Below are 20,229 nucleotides of genomic sequence, written 5' to 3' on the forward strand. Positions count from 1 at the left end.
AGGCCAAGCCCGTATTGCTGTTTTTTTTTGCCTATTTCAGTATTTCAAAGAAAAGGAATATCAAACGGAGTCCAAACGGAATGAAACCTTCGGGAGCTTGATTTTTGGAACGAACGTGATCCAGAGGACTTGGAGTGCAAGTCAAGAAGCAGTCGAGGTGGAGGGCATGCCCACCCCTACTAGGCGTGCCCCCCTATCTCGTGGGCCCCTCGGGCGTCCACCGACCTACTTGTTCCTCCTATATATACCCACGTACCCCGAGAACATCAAAGGCGACCAAGAAAAACTATTTCCACCACCATAACCTTTTGTATCCGCGAGATCCCATCTTGGAGCCTCCGTCGGTGCTCCACCGGAGGGGGAATCGACCACGGAGGGCTTCTACATCAACACCATAGCCCCTCCGATGAGTTGTGAGTAGTTTACCACAAACCTTCGGGTCCATAGTTATTAGCTAGATGGCTTCTTCTCTTTTTTTGGATCTCAATACCATGTTCTCCTCGATCTTCTTGGAGATCTATTCGATGTAACTCTTTTTGCTGTGTGTTTGTCGAGATCCGATGAATTGTGGGTTTATGATCAAGTTTATCTAAGAGAAATATTTGAATCTCCTCTGAATTCTTTTATGTGTGATAAAGTTATCTCTGCAAGTCTATTCGAATTATCAGTTTGGTTTGGCCTACTAGATTGATCTTTCTTGCAATCGGAGAAGTGCTTAGCTTTGGGTTCAATCTTGCGGTGTCCTTTGCTAGTGACAGCTGGGGAAGAAAGGCACGTATTGTATTGTTGCCATCGAGGATAAAAAGATGGGGTTTATATCATATTGCATCAGTTTATCCCTCTACATCATGTCATCTTACTTAATGCGTTACTCTGTTCTTATCAACTTAATACTCTAGATGCATGCTGGATAGCGGTCGATGTGTAGAGTAATAGTAGTAGATGCAGGAAGGAGTCGGTCTACTTGTCACGGACGTGATGCCTATATACATGATCATGCCTAGATAATCTCATAATTATTCGCATTTCTATCAATTGCTCGACAGTAATTTGTTCACCCACCGTAATACTTATGCTATCTTGAGAGAAGCCACTAGTGAAACCTATGGCCCCCGGTCTATCTCTTATCATATAAGCTTTCAATCTACTTTTATTTGCATCTTTACTTTTCCAATCTATATTACAAAATACCAAAAATATATTTATCTTACCATATTATCTCTATCAGATCTCACTTTCGCAAGTGGCCGTGAAAGGATTGACAACCCCTTTATTGCGTTGGTTGTGAGTTCTTTGTTTGTTTGTGTAGGTGCGTGGGACTTTTGAGGAGCCTCCTACTGGATTGATACCTTGGTTCTCAAAAACTGAGGGAAATACTTACGCTACTATTGCTGCATCACCCTTTCCTCTTCAAGGAAAACCAACGCAAGCTCAAGACATAGAAATAGGCATCTCTTTAGTCCCGGTCAGTGGCCAGAACCGGGACAGAAGAATAACCTTTGGTCCCGGTTCCAGCCACCAACCGGGACTAAAGGTGGTGCGCCAGGAGTGAGGCCCATTGGTCACGGTTCGTGTCTGGAACTGGGAACAAAGGGGTCAGACGAACCGGGACCAACGGCCCCCGAAGCCCGGCCGGCGCCCTAGCCTCGGGAACTGGGACTGATGCATCCTTCGGTCCCGGTTTGTAGGAGAACCGGAATTAATGCCCTTTTCTGACCTGGACCAAAGCCATGTTTTCTACCAGTGAGTCCCGGTTGGTATCACCCAAAAGGACTAAAGATAGACCTTTAGTCCCGGTTGGTGTATCCAACCGGGACTAAAGTCTTCCCTATATAAAGCTGCTTCGTCCAGCCCAAGTCCAAGCTTTCTCTCCTCTCTGTTTCCTTCCCCAAGCTCGAGTTAAGATTTGTCAAGATTGGAGGCACCCCATCTATCCAAGGGTTCTAAAAAGTTAGCAACTTCATTATTTCATCTCTCATTGCTAGTTTAGCTCGCTTCATGCTCTATAAGTAAAGTGATTTGTGGGTTTTAGTTCGTGAGTAATTATGTGGGAGTTTATTTGATGTATATGCAATATGAGCTCAAATTAACTTCTTAGTTTGCTTGTGTGTAGGTGTGGTTTACTTAGTGCCTTCCCGTCCCCGTTCTCACCGCCGTCGATCGCCCGCGCTGTCCCGTTGCCAGTACCACCTTGGTGAACCTCTTATTCTTATCCTTTTTGTAAAAAAAATAATCTTATTTGTATGATTTAGATAGTTACTTGTATAATTTTCTTACTTGTATGATTGTTTGTTGTATAAAGTGCCATGGTTTTGATATCCGTCCCCGTCGGGCCTCGTCCGGTTTATTATTTGGATGTGGTATATTATCATTTATAACTATTTGTTGCATTTCGTGTTTATGACAATTACGCCCATCAAGTTAACATAGATATTTTATCTAGGATTTATCATAGTTCTCTTAGTTATATGTGGGGATAGACACACGGTGTAACCCGTGCCAGCTTAACAGCAGAGGCACGTAGGGGTAGCCTGTGGTGTGTGCCACGCTCGGTTGGACGGTGTAACATGGAGGAGCGCCCGTGGTCAGGCACCGGGAATGTATCCTAATCGTTGAATCTTGTTTATGCGTGATTGCTTTAAGTCCTCAGTAGATCAAGTAAGCGTCTCAGTTTTTTCTAACAGTGATGAAATGAGATCAAAAGTTCGATGAAAACAAGCCTAGACAGAATGTGCTAAAAATAGGGGAAGGAAAATAAATCAACATGTAACTATAAGTCCAACTCATCACTCTAATAATTTCCTGCACTACATATATTTTGTGTGCCGTAAGCCCAGTGTATTATATCGTGTAATCGGCTTACATCCAGCACCGTTATGGAGTTGTTAGCAGGCCGCACGTGGGCCACGTGGCAGTTAGGTTTGCCGTATATTTTGTCATAAGCTGAGTGTGTTTTGGCTGAACCTTCAGCTTACAGGGATGTACGCCGAGTTCTGTAAGTACGCCAAGTGCTTAGCCTCTGGCTCCACTGCGTACATGCAGGTAAGCCGAGTATTTTGTGTTCGTCGTGTGTCCTTTACGACATACTCGGCTTACGTGGAAATAAGCCGTGCACCCGTATTTTAACACTCGGCTTACTACATGATACAAGGCAACGTGTGTTTTTCCTTTAGTGTTTATTTTTTTTAGTATGTAAGTATAAACCATGAGAAATAACTTACAATACGTGACAATTCTTGCGACCTCACAGCACGCCCGTAGACAATGTTCCACTGAGTTAGAAGTTGTTTTATGATAAATATAAGTTCAAGTGCTATCTATATCTGTTTTGAAATAATTTAAATTGAAAGAGCCCCTTCTTGCAATTTTTTGCTTTGTTTAGAATACTTATGTACAAAACATGAAAAATAACTTGCAAAAAGTGCGCCTTCTTGTAACTTTTTTTTCAGTACGCTAGTATAAAACGCGAGAAATAACATACAAAAGGTGATAAGTCTTGCGACCTCACAACACGCATGTAGACAATGTTCCACTGAACTAGAAGCTCTTTTACGATAAATATAAGTTTAAGTTCTATCTATATATATTTTGAAATAATTTGAATTGAAAACTCAATTATAAATTACGTTCGAAATTTTCTCGAACTTTCGTGGTAACCGTGGTAGCAACATTTACCAGCCCCCCCCCCCCCCCCCCCCCCCAGTAAAAGTGTCCCATTCGATTACCAAAACACTACTTAGAACGCAAATCGTGAGTATTGAGTTTTGGGGAAAATTTACCGCCAAGAAGGCCTTGGTAGATATCTACATCTGATGCCTTTTAGCAGTTGAAACACAAAACTCATCAGAATAAATTGTATTACTTCTGTGGTCGGTAACTTAGGATGTTGTCATGCGGTTGCTCTTGACTCTAGGTCATGCATACATGGAATATATTCTACTACAAGTACAATACCGAATTTCGCTGGAATTATTCAATTTCTGAATGTACAGTAGTACATGCCACCTTCTAACAGTGTTGGAAATGAATGTAGGTTCTTTGATTCACAAGGCCTATCTGCTCAATGAGTTGGCGATTGTTGTAGGATTTCTGATTTCACAAGGCTGATCTCTTCAGGTTTAGTAGAACTTGAACTTTGTACATCCAAATTGTGAGCTGAGTTTTCACTGTAATGAGAGATAAGTGTGCAGACAAGTTATCATTGCACTAAATAATGACAAGTAAAACAAAGGAATAAAAATATGGGATAAATATCTTACAATAGTTCACAGAAGTTCTGCTTCGGCGGCATCTCCAGATCATCTAAGCTTCTCTCAAACATTTCTAGAACTTTTGTTATAGTAGGGCGATACATAGGTAACACTTGTACGCACCACAAGCCTATTATGATCATCTTTCTCGCGATCTCCTCAATTTCTATTGTAATTTCACATGCTTGCAATCCCTCATCTTGTGCAAAGTGGTCGTAAATCCAATCTAGAAAATAATTTTCGCTAGATTTTGCAACAATTGATTTTACATTTCTCCTACCTCCAAACATCTCCAGCAGCATCATTCCATAGCTATAAACATCTGACTTTGTTGAAACCACCCCGAAGGTTCGATAGTGAACTTCTGGGGCGATGAATCCAATTGTTCCTCTAACTCCAGTCACTGAAAGCTTGCTCTCCTTTGTATGACACAATTTAGCTAGGCCAAAATCAGCAATCTTCGGGCTAAAATCTTTGTCTAGTAGGATATTTCGGGGCTTGATATTGAAATGGACGATACTTGTATTACAGCTATGGTGCAAGTATTCAATGCCACGAGCAATACCGGTAGCTATCGCATATAGCCTCTCCCATTCTAAAATTTCTTTGGGGTTCTCTGAGTAAATGTACTTATCCAAGGAACCATTGGGCATGTACTCATATATAAGAGCACGTTTTGATCTCTCCAAACAAAACCCAAATAAACTAACAACATTAACATGAGAGGTCCTTCCAATGCTCATAACTTCATTCACAAACTCATCCCCATTTCCTTTGCAGTCATGCAAGAATTTCACAGCAACTAGACGACCATCATACACTAGTGCAGAACCGGGCATTAGCACCGATTCGTAAGGCTCTATAGTGCCGGTTACATAACCGGCACTAATTTGTGGTCACTGAAGCCCCCCCCCCCCTTTAGTACCGGTTCAGCACGAACCGGTGCTAAAGGGCAACCACGTGGCACGAGCCAGCTCCGGGGACCTGGAGCCCTTTAGTACCGGTTGGTAAGACCAACCGGTACTATAAGGTTTGGTTTTTTTTTAGTTTTATGATTTCTTTTTCATTTAATTTTGTGTTTCCAGTTTAATTCTTTTTCGTTTGCTGGTATTTTACGATACTACACATTGTACACGTTATGCATATATATATATATATATATATATATATATATATATATATATAGATTTCTAGTAGAACCAATCATGCATATATATATCACATCAATGTCTCACAAATTAAACCACTATATTAATTAATTCACACATACACACATGTATAGCTATATACAATTTCTCCTACATATGAATGTTGCCTTCGGAGCCAGTGGCATTAGCCTAATTGGTGCCTTCGGAGCACGATGACAATTGAAAGTGGTTTTCATGGGGGCGGTAGCGGGTAATAGAATTCTCCATTCGGATTTATGACCCGGTCGAGCAAAAATCCCGCTATTTCCTCTTGAAGTGCTTCTACGCGCTCCCTTCTATGAGCTTCTCCCGCACCTCTTTGAACTGTTAAGAAGGAGATCAATATGCATGTGTATTAGTTGTGTGACTAGCTAGATATCGATAATGGTGTAAAAATTGTGAATAGTGTTCTGACAAGCGTACCCATTGCTGTCTTTGAGATCTGCTCCTTTCGGACGCCATCATGCGAATGTTCTCGCAAACGCAGAATGCACACAGATCAGTCCCCTGCGCCTGCTTCAGGGCCTTTACGAGAATGGAATTTGATTAGATAAAAATTAATCAAGCATGATAATTAAAGAGATGGCAGCTAGCTAGCTAGCTAGTACTACTTAATTACTTACCTTGGGTCGAAACCATTGAAGCTTTTGTTTCCATTCACCTTCCGTGACGCTGATGAATCTTGCCCAAGCCCTGCCCGACGACAAAGAAAATGAATAAAGGGGTTATTAAATAGTTCATATCATGAAATGACGAACTAAATAGGCCGAGATATATAGTTAATAATGATTGAAATTACCTGTTGACTATCCGATACAAGATGTTAAAGTCAGTGTTTTTTGAGATTAGTGAGTCCAGTAATTCAACTGTTCCGGCATCAACTTTAATGATACACAAGACCCAGTGAAATCTGCATGCACACACGTTTACATGTCTTAATTAAGCGGGCATATGTAAGCAAAAACATGTAGCTAGCTAGTATGCAAAAACAGAGAATTTATAGTACAAGACAGTGTGACTCACCCAAAGTGGTAAGGAAGTAGTATATCTTCATTGTATTTGAGGCGCTTCAAGAACTCTAGCATGCTGTCCTCTACTTCCTTTGCATGATGTTCATTTATCTTCCATGTGTATTCATTAACGGTGTTTGGGTCAATGAACCCAATGCCAAAGCGTCTAGCTTTTCTCATTTCATATATCTTCATCCTGCATAATACCACAGAAAAGAATATAGTGAGGATAATTACAGGTAATGATTGATCAAAAGGATCACTACGGCTAGCTTGAGACTTAAATTATAGAAAGAAATCACTTACAGACAATAGCAACTGACGATAGATTTGTCGAGTGCGTCTTGATTGTATAACTGAAACAGTTTTGAATACTCAAAGGACCCAGCTTTCTCATGGTAGTAATGGTCCTGCTTGACATTCACCATGAGGGACACTCGCTCTGAAATCTTGGTAATGTTCATGTACCATTGATGCAATTCATACATTCTCGTTGGGAGGTTCTTGACCTTGTCTGGCGCGACCAAACGTTGGCCCCGGACATATTTCCGTTTTACTTCATCCTCTCTAAGCAAAGGCATGGGCTCGATCTCGAGGAGTTGTCCAACAGTGATGTTGAGAACTTCAGCCTGCATTATATGCTCCTCCGTTATTACCACATTGCCCACCTCGCGAACATGCACTGTTTGCCCACAATAATATTGGGGGCGCGTACTGTCACCTGTTGTTGGCACAACAAGCGAGGGGATCGATTGCGCCGCCTGTTCTCCCAGCTGGGGAATGGTTTTCCCGCATTTTTTGGCAGCTGCTTCTTGTTTGCTCGATCCCGATGTAGACGTGCTCGCCTCCCTTTGTAGACGTGCTCGATTTAACTTCCTGATGTGGCGCTCATAGTCTGTGTCAACAGGCTTGGAAGCTGGTGGTTGAGCCATACGAATGAAGTGGTCAATCGTTTCCTCAGGCACTTTCTCCCTTGGCGGCGGTGGCGGTTTCGGTGCAAAATGGCCTTCCACCTCGGCCTTCGATATGGCTGTGATTTCCTCCTCGGACCTGTCATAAGACCTCTGCGGAAGAGGCTTGAGGCTTGGACCATATTTATATCGCTTGCCTCCTCCTGTACTTCCTGTACTACCTCAACTCGTACCGCTACGCACCATAGCTGCGGGGTGTCTCTTCTGCGATTGCTGAGGCGGCGGAGACGGCTGACGGGACTGGGTTGGACGAGGAGGAGTGGCCTGAGGTTGTGCCGGACTTGGAGGAGGAGTGGACGTCTGACGCTGTGGCGGACTTGGAGGAGGATTGTCCTGACACTTTGCCAGACTTGGAGGAGGAGGATTGTCCTGACACTTTGCCGGACTTGGAGGAGCGGGAGTCTGCTGACTCGGTGGCGGACTTCGACGAGGACTCGGGTGACGCGGTGTCGGTGGCCTTGGAAAGATGATGCAATCATTTTTCCGTAGGATGATACGATGTTTGGCCTCTCCGAGAAAGCTCTCGCCGTCACCTCCAGCAATGTCAAGCTGTAGCCCCGAATATGGTGGGTCCACCACCTCATCAACCAAGACACGAGCATAGCCCGCTGGAATCGGGTTGCAATGGAAGGTTACCTCGGGGGGATTTGTGAAAGCACAGCCGTCCGCCACCTTCATGGATATGTTCCTCATTTTGACGTGTAGCTCGCAGTTAGTGTTCTCCGTGATGTCATCCACGGGGTATCTACCCAGCATTGCGTCGTCCGGGACGGAACCCACGCTGCTTCTCGGCATGGATGGGCCGGTGCTATCCAATGCTGGATCATCCGCTAGCTGCTGCAGCTGCTGAGACCCCCTTTGATGGGTAAGTGAGTCGATCTGCTCCTGCTGCCGCTGGAATTTGACTGCCAATTGCGCTTGACTTGCTTCTAGGCCTTGAAGACGTTCATAGTCCCGCTTCCTCTGCTCCTCCTCCATCTTCCTCTTCTTCTCCTCCGCAATCTTCTTTCTCGCACGGGTTCTGTAGTCGTTGTTCCAGTCTGAAAACCCCTCATACCACGGCATAGCGCCCTTGCCTCGTGTTCTTCCCGGGTGTTCAGGATTTCCCAGGGCACGCGTAAGCTCGTCGTTCTCTCTGTTGGGCTGGAACACCCCGTTCGTGCCTCTTCTATTGCAACAAGTATCGCATCGTCGGCTCCCTTCAGACTTGCCCTCGTCGAAACATTGCCTGTCTCCCGGTCCAACTCCCCCCCATGTGCATAGAACCAAGTCCTGACCCTGGGGGGCCAGCTCTTAGTAGCTGGAGTGACACCTGCATCCTCCATCTCTTTCTCAGACTTATCCCACTTAGGCATTGCCACCGCATAGCCACCTGGCCCCAGCTTATGGAACTTATCCTTTTTTTCGGCATTCTTCTTGTTTATTCTCGACCGTTCCTTAGCTAATTCCGAATCCTTGAATTTCACGAAATCGTCCCAATGATCACGTTGGTTCTCTAGTGTTCCCTTGAATACTAGAGTCTTGCTTCCTCCGTTGACGTACTTGTTCCATTCACCATTCTTGTAGTTCTTGAATGCAGTCGCCATCATCCTAAGAGCAGCCTCTTTGACTTTCTGCACATCTGCTTCTGTGAAATGATCTGGTAGGGTGAAATGTTCCATGAGAGTATCCCAAAGCAGATCTTTTTGATTCTTGTCGACAAAAGTAACATCTGGACGTGGCTTTGCTGGCGCTCTCCATTCTTGAAGTTTGATCGGGAGTTGGTCCTTCAAAAGAACTCCGCACTGACAAACGAACTTGTCCGCAATCTTCTTAGGCGCTAATGGTTTGCCAGTAGGGCCGCATGCCTCGATATTGTACTTTACGCCCGGCTTCAACTTTTTGTTCGGGCCTCGTTTCGTCCTTTTGCCTGAAGATTTGCTCGATCCGGATGGCTGAAAGAACAAAGATCGATTCGTTAATATATCTTCAAGTCATTTAAAACATGTGATGATCACCAGATGCCTGCTTATATAAATATATATACCTCGTCGGTGTTTGTTGTTTCAGGATCAACATGTTCTTCGTCATCTTCATAATCATAGTTCATGACTTCGTCGCGATCGAATATCATATCACCCTCTCCGGTGTTGTTTAGAAATTCGGAGCCGTCATAATCTTCTTCATTCTGATTATCATCTGCCCCGCATATCATATCGAACATGGTCTGTTCTCCCTCTTTGTCGGTATTGTCTGCCATATCTTTTGTTTAACTAATCCAAAAGAAATATAAAACAATTTAGTATTCAAATCTCGAATAATAGATATAATCTCGAATACATCGTCCAGAATAATAGATTTAATCTCGAATACATCGTCTCGAATAATATATAATATTGAATAGTACATCACTGGCTATTAGCTAATAAAGATCGAATACTACAGAAGAATCTAGGACACTCGCGGTTCCTCCGGCGCGGGCGGTGGACACCCAAAGAGAAGGAACCCTCACAGGATCATAGCTGAAGTGAGATTCCCGAAGATACTGCCACGTATTGGAGAACCTGCCGCCCTCTAACGCAACCATGTAGCGATGGACGTGCTCGTCCTCCTCCCTGACACGGCGACGTACCACCTCCGGCGGGGCCGGGTCCCTCCGCACCGAAACTGGCCCACGTGAACGCCACCAAACGAGATCAGGGCCGATGACGGGACCCGCGGCCGGGTTCCTCGTCAAGCGGCGCGCCCCTCCAAGCAGCACCTCCCAGTGCCAGCCCGGCGGAGCCCAGTCCCGGACATGGGTCGGCTGGACGTCGTCGCGGACGGGTCGACGGCGAGGATGCGGGCCGGGCATCGTCGAGAACAAATACTAGCTATATGCCCGCAAAAAGTAACATTTTTTTAATGATTGGATTTTGATAACTAAAATTTCTAACATTTCTATATAACTAACATTTCTATAACATTTCTAACAATGCTATATATAACTAACATTTCTATAACATTTCTAATATTTCTATAACTAAAAAACAGAAAAAATTATAACATTTCTATATATATAACTAACATTTTTATAACTATTTCTATAACTAAAAAACAGAAAAATTTCTAACAATTCTAACTTTTTTATAACTATTTCTATAACTAAAAAGCAGAAAAATTTCTAACAATTTCTAACATTTCTAACAATTATAACAATTCTAACATTTCTAACTATTTCTAAAAAACAGAAAAATGTCTAACAATTTCTTAAAAACAGAAAAATCTATAACTAAAAATGTATGTGTGTGTGTGCGCGCTCACCGGCCGGCGAGGCGAGAGGCGACGGGGACGGCGACGGGCGCGGCGACGACGGGGACGGGGACGTACGGGCCGGGGCGGCGACGACGGGGACGGGGACGTACGGGCCGGGGCGGCGACGACGACGGGGACGGTGACGACGCGCCCGGGACGGGGCGGCGGTGACGACGGGGACGGGACGACGGGGCGGCGACGACGGGGACGGGGCGGCGACGGGCCGGGGCGGCGTCGAGGGATATGGAGACGGCGGGGGCGGTGGGCGACGGTGCAGAGGAGAAGAAGCAGAGGGAGAGATGAGAAACTGACGAAATTTTGAAGTGTTTTCTTATATAGAAGGCACCTTTAGTACCGGTTGGAGCCACCAACCGGTACTAAAGGTCTGTTTTGGCCAGGCCAAGCGGCGGGAAGCGACCCCCTTTAGTACCGGGTGGTGGCACAAACCGATACTAAAGGCCCCCCCTTTAGTACCGGTTTGTGCCACGACCCGGTACTAAAGGGGGTGCGCTGGCGCAGGTGCGGTGCGGAAGTTTAGTCCCACCTCGCTAGTCGAGGGGCTACCGCACTGGTTTAGAAGCCCCAGTGCGGTAGCTCTCTCGAGCTCCTCTCCTAATCAGGCCTACTGGGCCTACCTGTCCTCCTCGCCTTGTGGGCCTACTGGGCCTTCGCGGGCCTGCATCCTGGCCTAACGAAAGGTTGTGTCGCTAGTCGTATGCAGGCCGCTTTGGCCCAGTAGGCGGGCTTTTTTTTCTTAATTTTTTTTTGCTTTATTTATTATTGTTTTCTTTATTTTTGAGTTGTTTTTGCTGTTTTTAGAGTTTTTTTGTGAATATTTTTGCTTTAGGTACAAAAAATTACAAACTTTCTGTTAGTGCCGATAGATTTCAAATTTGAATAGTTTAAATTTTGAATTATTTGAAATTTGTGTGAATCACTAGTTTGTGAATAACTTAACTTTGAAAAAAGTTTTTCTAGTGATTCTTTTTTCTTATGTTTAATATTAGTGTGTTTTATCATTATATTCAATTTAGTAATGCTTAGGTTATTTAAAAAATGAAATGCCTTTGTAATAGTTCAGTTTTCGTCGGAAACCCTGATACTTCAAAAGAGATTGTCCATTTTGTACACGAAGTGCATCCAGTTTTTGCCGTAACCCTCTGTACTTTCTTGCACATGCTATTTGTATGAAATTATGATACCATACCAACTTTCAACCTTTTCTGAGTTCATTTGAATTGCTTTTCAATTTCAGGGTCATTTAGCTGGAAAAAAAATCAGTAAATGCATAAAAAGAATTTGTTTGCACATAAAATTTCTTCGCGTTTCAAATGCCAAAACACATAACTACCCTAACTATTACAGACATTCCCTCCTGGGTGTGAAACACAGAAGAAAGTGATGATAGTGAAGCCGATCACATCCCAGATCTTTGGGTGTGAAACTTTTTCTTCGCGTGTGTCCCTTTGCGCCGTAACCATGGAAAATCTTCATCATTTAACGGGAATGCTTGGGTCAATATTCACTGTGAATGGAGCAATTTCATCAAACTTTTCATAATCTTCTGACTTGTCTGTCTTGTCATCCACTCCCACGATGTTTCTCTTCCCAGAAAGAACTATGTGCCGCTTTGGCTCATCGTACGATGCATTCGCTTCCTTATCTTTTCTTTTTCTTGGCTTGGTAGACATGTCCTTCACATAGAAAACCTGTGCCACATCATTAGCTAGGACGAATGGTTCGTCTACATATGCAAGATTGTTGAGATCCACTATTGTCATTCCGTACTGCGGGTCTTCCGTTACCCCGCCTCGTGTCATATTGACCCATTTGCACCGAAACAAAGGGACCTTTAAACCACGTCGATAGTCAAGTTCCCATATGTCCTGTATATAACCATAATATGTTTCCTTTCCCGTCTTGGTTTCTGCATCAAAGCGGACACCACTATTTTGGTTGGTGCTCTTCTTATCTTGGGCGATCGTGTAAAATGTATTACCATTTATCTCGTACCCTTTGAAAGTCATTATATTCGAAGATGGTAACTGGGACAGCAAGTACAGGTCATCTTCAATAGAGGTGTCATGCATGGTACGTGTCTGCAACCAGTTGGCGAAACTCCTGGTTTGTTCACGTGTAATCCACTCATCAGACCGCTCCGGGTGTTCGGAGCGTAGCAAATTCTTGTGTTCATCCATATACGGAGCCACCAAGGTGGAATTCTGTAGAACTGTGTAGTGTGCTTCAGTGAGAGAATGTCTGTCCATACATATTATTTGTTCCCCTTCTAGCATGCCTTTTCCATCCAGTCTGCCCTTATGCCACGATTCAGGAACACCAACCGGCTTAAGGTCAGGAATAAAGTCAATACAAAACTCAATGACCTCCTCATTTTGATGGCCCTTGGAGATGCTTCCTTCTGGCCTAGCACGGTTATGAACATATTTCTTTAAGACTCCCATGAACCTCTCAAAGGGGAACATATTGTGTAGAAATACAGGACCCAAAACGTTAATCTCTTCGCATAGGTGAACTAGGACGTGCGTCATGATGTTGAACAAGGATGGTGGGAACCCCAACTCGAAACTGACAAGACATTGCACCAAATCATTCTGTAACCTTGGTATGATTTCTGGATCGATTACCTTCTGAGAGATTGCATTGAGAAATGCACATAGCTTCACAATGGCTAGTCGAACGTTTTCCGGTAGAAGCCCCCTCAATGCAACCGGAAGCAGTTGCGTCATAATCACGTGGCAGTCATGAGACTTTAGGTTCTGGAACTTTTTCTCTGCCATGTTTATTATTCCCTTTATATTCGACGAGAAGCCAGATGGTACCTTAATACTGAGCAGGCATTCAAAGAAGATTTCCTTCTCTTCTTTGGTAAGAGCGTAGCTTGCATGACCCTGATGTATGCCGTCTTCTCCGTGCATACGTTGCTGGTCCTCCCGTGCCTCAGGTGTATCTTTTGTCTTCCTATACACGCCCAAGAAGCCAAGCAGCGTCACGCAAAGATTCTTCGTCACGTGCATCACGTCGATTGCGGAGCGGACCTCTAGGTCTTTCCAATATGGCAGGTCCCAAAATATAGATTTCTTCTTCCACATGGGTGCGCGTCCGTCCGCGTCCTTCGGAACAGGTTGTCCGCCAGGACCCTTTCCAAATATCACCTTCAAATCCTTGACCATATCATGTACATCAGCACTAGTACGGTGGCGAGGCTTCGTCCGGTGATCCGCCTCACCTTTGAAATGCTTGCCTTTCTTTCTTACGGGATGCCTGCTCGGAAGAAATCGACGATGTCCCAGGTACACATTCTTCTTACAACTATTCAAATATATACTGTCGGTATCATCCAAACAGTGCGTGCATCCGCGGTTTCCCTTGTTTGTCTGTCCTGAAAGGTTACTGAGAGTAGGCCAATCATTGATGGTCACAAACAGCAACGCCTTGAGGTCAAATTCTTCCCCCATGTGCTCATCCCACGCACGTACACCTGTTCCATTCCACAGTTGTAAGAGTTCTTCAACTAATGGCCTTAGGTACACATCAATGTCGTTGCCGGGTTGCTTAGGGCCTTGGAAGAGCACTGGCATCATAATGAACTTCCGCTTCATGCACAACCAAGGAGGAAGGTTATACAAACATAGAGTCACAGGCCAGGTGCTATGGTTGCTGCTCTGCTCCCCAAAAGGATTAATGCCATCTGCGCTTAGACCAAACCATACGCTCCTTGCGTCATCTGCAAACTCCTTCACGTACTTTCTTTCGATTTTTCTTCACTGTGAACCGTCAGCGGGTACTCTCAACTTTCCGTCTTTCTTATGGTCTTCTCTGTGCCATCGCATCGCCTTGGCATGCTCTTTGTTTTGGAACAAACGTTTCAACCGTGGTATTATAGGAGAATACCACATCACCTTGGCAGGAATCTTCTTCCTGGAGCACTCGCCCTCGACATCACCAGGCTCATCGCGGCTGATCTTATAGCACAATGCACCACATACCGGGCAAGCGCTCAAATCCTCGTACTCACCGCGGTAGAGGATGCAATCATTAGGGCATGCATGTATCTTCTGCACCTCTAACCCTAGAGGGCAGACAACCTTCTTTGCTTCGTACGTACTCTCGGGCAATTCGTTGTCCTTTGGAAGCATATCCTTTATCATTACCAGCAACTTTCCAAATCCCTTGTCAGATACACCATTCTCTGCCTTCCATTGCAGCAATTCCAGTGTGGTGCCCAGCTTTTTCTTGTCACCTACGCAATTCGGGTACAACAATTTTTTGTGATCCTCTAACATGCGCTGCAACTTCTTCTTCTCCAAATCACTTGCGCATTTTCTCTTTGCATCGGCAATGGCCCGACCTAGATCATCAACGGGCTCATCTGATACCTCTTCTTCAGCTTCTTCACGCATTGCCGGCTCAGCTTCTTCCCGCATTACCGGCTCAGCTTCTTCCCCCATTGTTGTATCATCGTATTCAGGGAACCCATGCCCAGGATAGTTGTCGTCGTCCTCTTCTTCTTCATTGTCTTCCATCATAACCCCTCTTTCTCCGTGCTTGGTCCAAACATTATAGTGGGGCATGAAACCGGACTCAAACAGGTGGACGTGAATGGTTCTTGACGTAGAGTAATTGCGACCATTCTTACAGACAGCACATGGACAAGGCATAAAACCATCCGCCCGCTTGTTTGCCTCAGCCGCAAGCAGAAAAGTATGCACGCCCTCAACGAACTGGGGAGAGCATCGGTCATCGTACAACACTGAATAGACCAAATTAATACAAGTTCATACATAAAGTTCATACAACACTTAAATGCAACAAACAAATAACTCTCTAGCTAAAGCATTTAAATGCAACAACAAATGTGATCAAGATCGCAACTAAGGTAACAATTGATCCAACAGCATAATGATACCAAGCCTCACTATCGATGGCATATTTTCTAGTCTTTCTATTCTTGAAGCACATTTTCTCCATCTTGATCTTGTGATCATCGACGACATCGGCAACATGCAACTCCAATTCCATCTTCTCCCCCTCAATTCTTTTCAATTTTTCTTTCAAGTACTCGTTTTCTCTTTCAACTAAATTTAACCTCTGGACAATAGGGTCGGTTGGAATTTCCGGTTCACATACCTCCTAGATAAAAATATCTATGTCAACTTGATGGGCATAATTTGTCATAAACACGAAATGCAACTAATAGTTCTAAAAGAGAATATACCACATCCGAATCATAACAAGGACGAGGGCCGACGGGGACGGATATCAAAACCATGGCACTATATATAACAAACAATGTACGGGTAAGATAATTATTACATGATTAACTATATATCCAAAGCACACAAACATCAATTTTTTATATAAAATTACATGAACAAGAGGCTCACCACAAGGTGGTGCCGGTGACGGGACGGTGCGGGCGATCGACGGTGGTTACGACGGAGATTTAGAAGGCACTAAGTAAACCACACCTACATATGCAAACTAAGTGTTATTTTTGACCTCAAATTGCATATAAATCAAATACTAGCACATATATATATTTCCTCCCAAATTACTAAACTCACAAATTAGTAACTATACAAAGCATGGGAAGAGCTAATCTAGCAATGAGAGTTGAAAGGACAAAGTTGCTAACCTTTGTGATCATTTGAATGGATGGGGGCCTTCAAATCTTGACAAATTTTGGGCAAAATTTGTGAGGAGCTCGAGGGGAAAGGGGAAGAACAGAGGAGAAGTGAGGGGAAAGGGGAAGAACAGAGTGGCTCGGGTGGACGAAGGGTTTATGTACGTCGACCTATAGTACCGGTTCGTGGCACGAACCGGTACTAAAGGTGCTGGAGGGGGCCCAGACTGACAACATCCTGCCACCACCCTCATTAGTACCAGTTCGTGGCACGAACCGGTGCTAAAGGTTAGCCATGAACCGGTACTAATGAGAGCGGCCCGGCTAGCCGTTGGAACCGGCACTAATGTATACATTAGTGCCGGCTCTAATACAAACCGGCACTAATGTGCTGCACGTTTGACCCTTTTTCTACTAGTGATATAGTCTTCCTTTGAAAACGACACCATAACCTCCTTTTCCAAGCTGATCATTTTGAGAAGACGTTATCTTCATTATTTCCGAGTACATGTATCTTTTTGGAGCTAGCGATCCATATGACACTATCATGGCCTCGTAATTCTTTTCAGTGTTACTGCTAGTCTTCTTGGAAAGGAGAAACCATAATCTCTTCCCCTTCCTATACCATATCAACACATAAAGACAAGCAAAGAGAAAGGTTGTAGCTCCTGATGTCATACCTGAGATGGAAGCATATATTGTAATACAGTCATAATGATTTCCTGGCCATCAATAGTTCAAACTTCTCCTTTGCAATAGTACATTGTGGCGAAAGTAGCAACAAGCTAAATGCCATAAATTTACCGGTCTCATTATTATGCACAAGCTTAGAGCTACTTGTTTCAGATTTTTATTTTACAATCAATTTTCAATGACTATAGGTAGATAAATTTTGAAGTTCCTATTTTATTAGTGAGCTACTGATATATAAATGGCCAAAAAATGAGCATACCTATTAGCATAAAGTTGTGCCCTCTCTTCTTGCTACCTGGAATATAACATAACATTTATGAGTAAAAACGGTGTCACCCAGTAGTACTACGTTGGTCTTTTTTGGAAAAGAAAGAGATAATCATTGCATATGAATATTCAATACTTAAAGAGCATTGAAACATTCAAGGAGGAACGTGTGTGTGCTCTGTTATTTTATTTTCTGCAAGTGTCCGTTATACTACCTCTGTCCTTGTTTATAAGTCCCTTTTGTATTTGTGCCAAATTTTGACTGCAAATTTAACTAACAAAATATTAATGCATGCCACAAAAAATTATATGGTTGGATTCGTATTTGAATGTAGTTTCCAATTATGTTAATTTTTACGACATGCATTAACATTTTATTAGTTAAATTTAAGGTCAAACTTTGGCACAGAATACAATGGGGACTAATAAATGGAGGTAGTACCAGCATGATCTTCACTACACCAAAACCGAAGAGTACTTAGGGTACAGAACTAGACTAGTGCCATGTATTATGTTGAAATCGTACTAATCAGTTCTCATAGTGTATTTGAACTAAAACCACTTCAGTTATTTAGGGACAGAGGAAGTCATTAGCAGTTAGATGCACGACGTGTTCTTTTTTCTTGGTAAATTTTAACATGGTCCCACTGACCCCCAAATTTTGCGTGTGAGGTAAAAAGGGAAGAGTTAATCATACCACTAATTTATGAAATCAATGGCTTAACTCTCATGTGAAAAGAGGGGGTAAGAGGGAGTATGTTAAAACTGCTCCGCTTGCTACAAATCACTATGAAACGAGTAACGACTATGATACGTGTGAAGCTCAGCACAGATGATCTTCGACACGTCATGGCGCAGTGCCACTCGAAGATATCGTAGTCGGTGTTAATCCGGCAATGTCCGCCGCTCTCCTCGCGGGACGCACAATCGCCGACTGTTTAATTAAGAAGAAACCCGCCCTTCATCAGCCGTCGGTAGTCTGCCCCGACTGCTCCCGGGTACCCCAGAACTGGCATCATCGACACCGCACAGTTCCTTGCCACCGGTGCCCTCGTCGGGCTCGTACTCTCTGGCGGGCCACGCAAATGATTTGAACTTTGTGGACATGTTGGTTCCATCATTCGTGCACTTCACTATCTCCCACGTATGCACCGGCGGCCACGACCAGAGTCGGTGCAATTGTAGAGAAAGAAGAGCTCCTGGTTGACGGCGCTGATGGCGAAGGGTGCAAGGCCAAGGTCAGAGGACGCGTTCACTCAGATCTTGATGTCGCAGGTGTCGTCGGAGAGATCGTAGTTGGCGACCCAAAAAGTTCTTTCCTTTGTAGGAGATGTCCATGATCTGGTACTTCCAGGACTTCTCAAGGAAGGCCATGCCGACATCGTCATGCGTGTCACATGTGATGCGAAAGGCCCGGTAGGCGCAGTCTGGTGGGTGTGTACCGCCGAGCAAGAATGGGTACATCACTCACAGACCCTGCACGCCGCTGGCTTGCAGGACGACCACAATGACGACAATGTGGTGTTTAGGGCGTGGTGGCTAGGACAGCAGTTAGCAGCAGGTGGCAGAGCAGAGCGCGGTGGAGGTGGCTGCGGGGACACGAATGGATGCATCGTTCGATCTTGTTACAACGGAATGGAAGATTGAAGAGATGCTAACGGCTAGGGGTTTGCTCCCGAAGGCGCAGAGAGGGAGGTGAACGGTCTGATGATGATGGGAATTGAGAAGGAGATTGCTGAGAAGAAGAACACGGGGTCGGATCATTTTAACTGAAGTGGAGATCAACACGACACTCAGACTAACCAGCGAGTGGGAGTGGGATCTCACCCGCCACCTGGGTCCTTAGGGCCTAGTTGCCAGTGGCTGGAGGAAGGTCGTCGGTCCCGGTTTGGGTTTGAACGCATCTTTACTTACCTACTGCACTGAAAAAAGAACCAACCATTTCCTCCATTGTTTTCTTTGGTCGTATATGTATCTATCCTTGTCGTGTGGACAGTGGGCGAATAAAGGCAGTGGGATGTGGGTCATCACGCATAGTTTATTCTTTTTCAAATAACTAGCAAAGTGACACGCCCGATGTGCGGGCTAGTATTTTGTAAAGTTTGCTAATGACAACAAATTATTTATTTTTTCTAAAGAAAACTTGGTACCATATGTATGACATTTGCAAATAGAAGACTCCTGCGAAAGTAGTTGGCACATGTACGATTTTTTATTGTTATATATAGGTTTATCATTTACCTGCTAATTATGCATGCTGCACTAACATCATGTTTTCATGACCATGCTTGTTGTCCAAATTATATTTTAATCATTCACCTTGCAATTTTTTTCATGTTGCATTGTCTCATTGTTTTCATGTAGGCATACGTAGCTAGGAAATGTGCAATATTGACATATTATTTTTAATTTAGTGGTTCTTTAATTTAAGTTTTAAAATTTGGTATATGAAGTGAGTGTGTATTTTAAATAAGTTAGGTATTTGTTTGCGTGACCATTTGATTTAGCTAAGGTATCACATACGTGCACTACACTGGACCAATTTTGGCTCATGTTTTTAGATGACCAAGTTTGCTTCAGTATTGTCCACACTTTCCAAGAAAAAATAACATCCAGACTATATCTCAAGAAAGAAAAAACAATCCACACCACTGTCTACACAATGATGGTGGTTTCATTGGTTCCACCATGTTAAATCCTTCACCTTCCCCTCCCGGAGTGTTGTTGTTTTCTTAGATGCTCCCTACCATGGAATTAGCCGACCCAACATGGATCTACAGTGACAGTAGATCAGTCCGAAGTTGCCGGGGGGTAATCCTCCTTTTCAAAAAGAAGATCACTCCGAAGTTGGTCTATTTTTATTTCTTGCTGGCCCTAACTTCGACACACTTCACGGCTTGGACACGTTCGTATCCACATGTACTACAAAACATA

General features: G+C 44.0%; 1 protein-coding gene across 1 annotated transcript in view; it reads right to left on the reverse strand.

The window, feature by feature from the left end:
- Nucleotides 1–3,880: 3,880 nt before the first annotated feature.
- Nucleotides 3,881–20,229, reverse strand: part of LOC123068430 (LEAF RUST 10 DISEASE-RESISTANCE LOCUS RECEPTOR-LIKE PROTEIN KINASE-like 2.1) — a 33,083-nt gene continuing 16,734 nt past the window's right edge. The window contains 3 exon segments of the mRNA XM_044491015.1: nucleotides 3,881–4,166; nucleotides 4,260–5,070; nucleotides 16,740–17,015. Of these exon segments, the coding sequence (XP_044346950.1) occupies nucleotides 4,061–4,166; nucleotides 4,260–5,070; nucleotides 16,740–17,015 (1,193 nt within the window). The 3' untranslated portion in view covers nucleotides 3,881–4,060.

This window comes from Triticum aestivum, chromosome 3B, assembly GCF_018294505.1.
Source record: "Triticum aestivum cultivar Chinese Spring chromosome 3B, IWGSC CS RefSeq v2.1, whole genome shotgun sequence".
NCBI lineage: Eukaryota > Viridiplantae > Streptophyta > Magnoliopsida > Poales > Poaceae > Triticum > Triticum aestivum.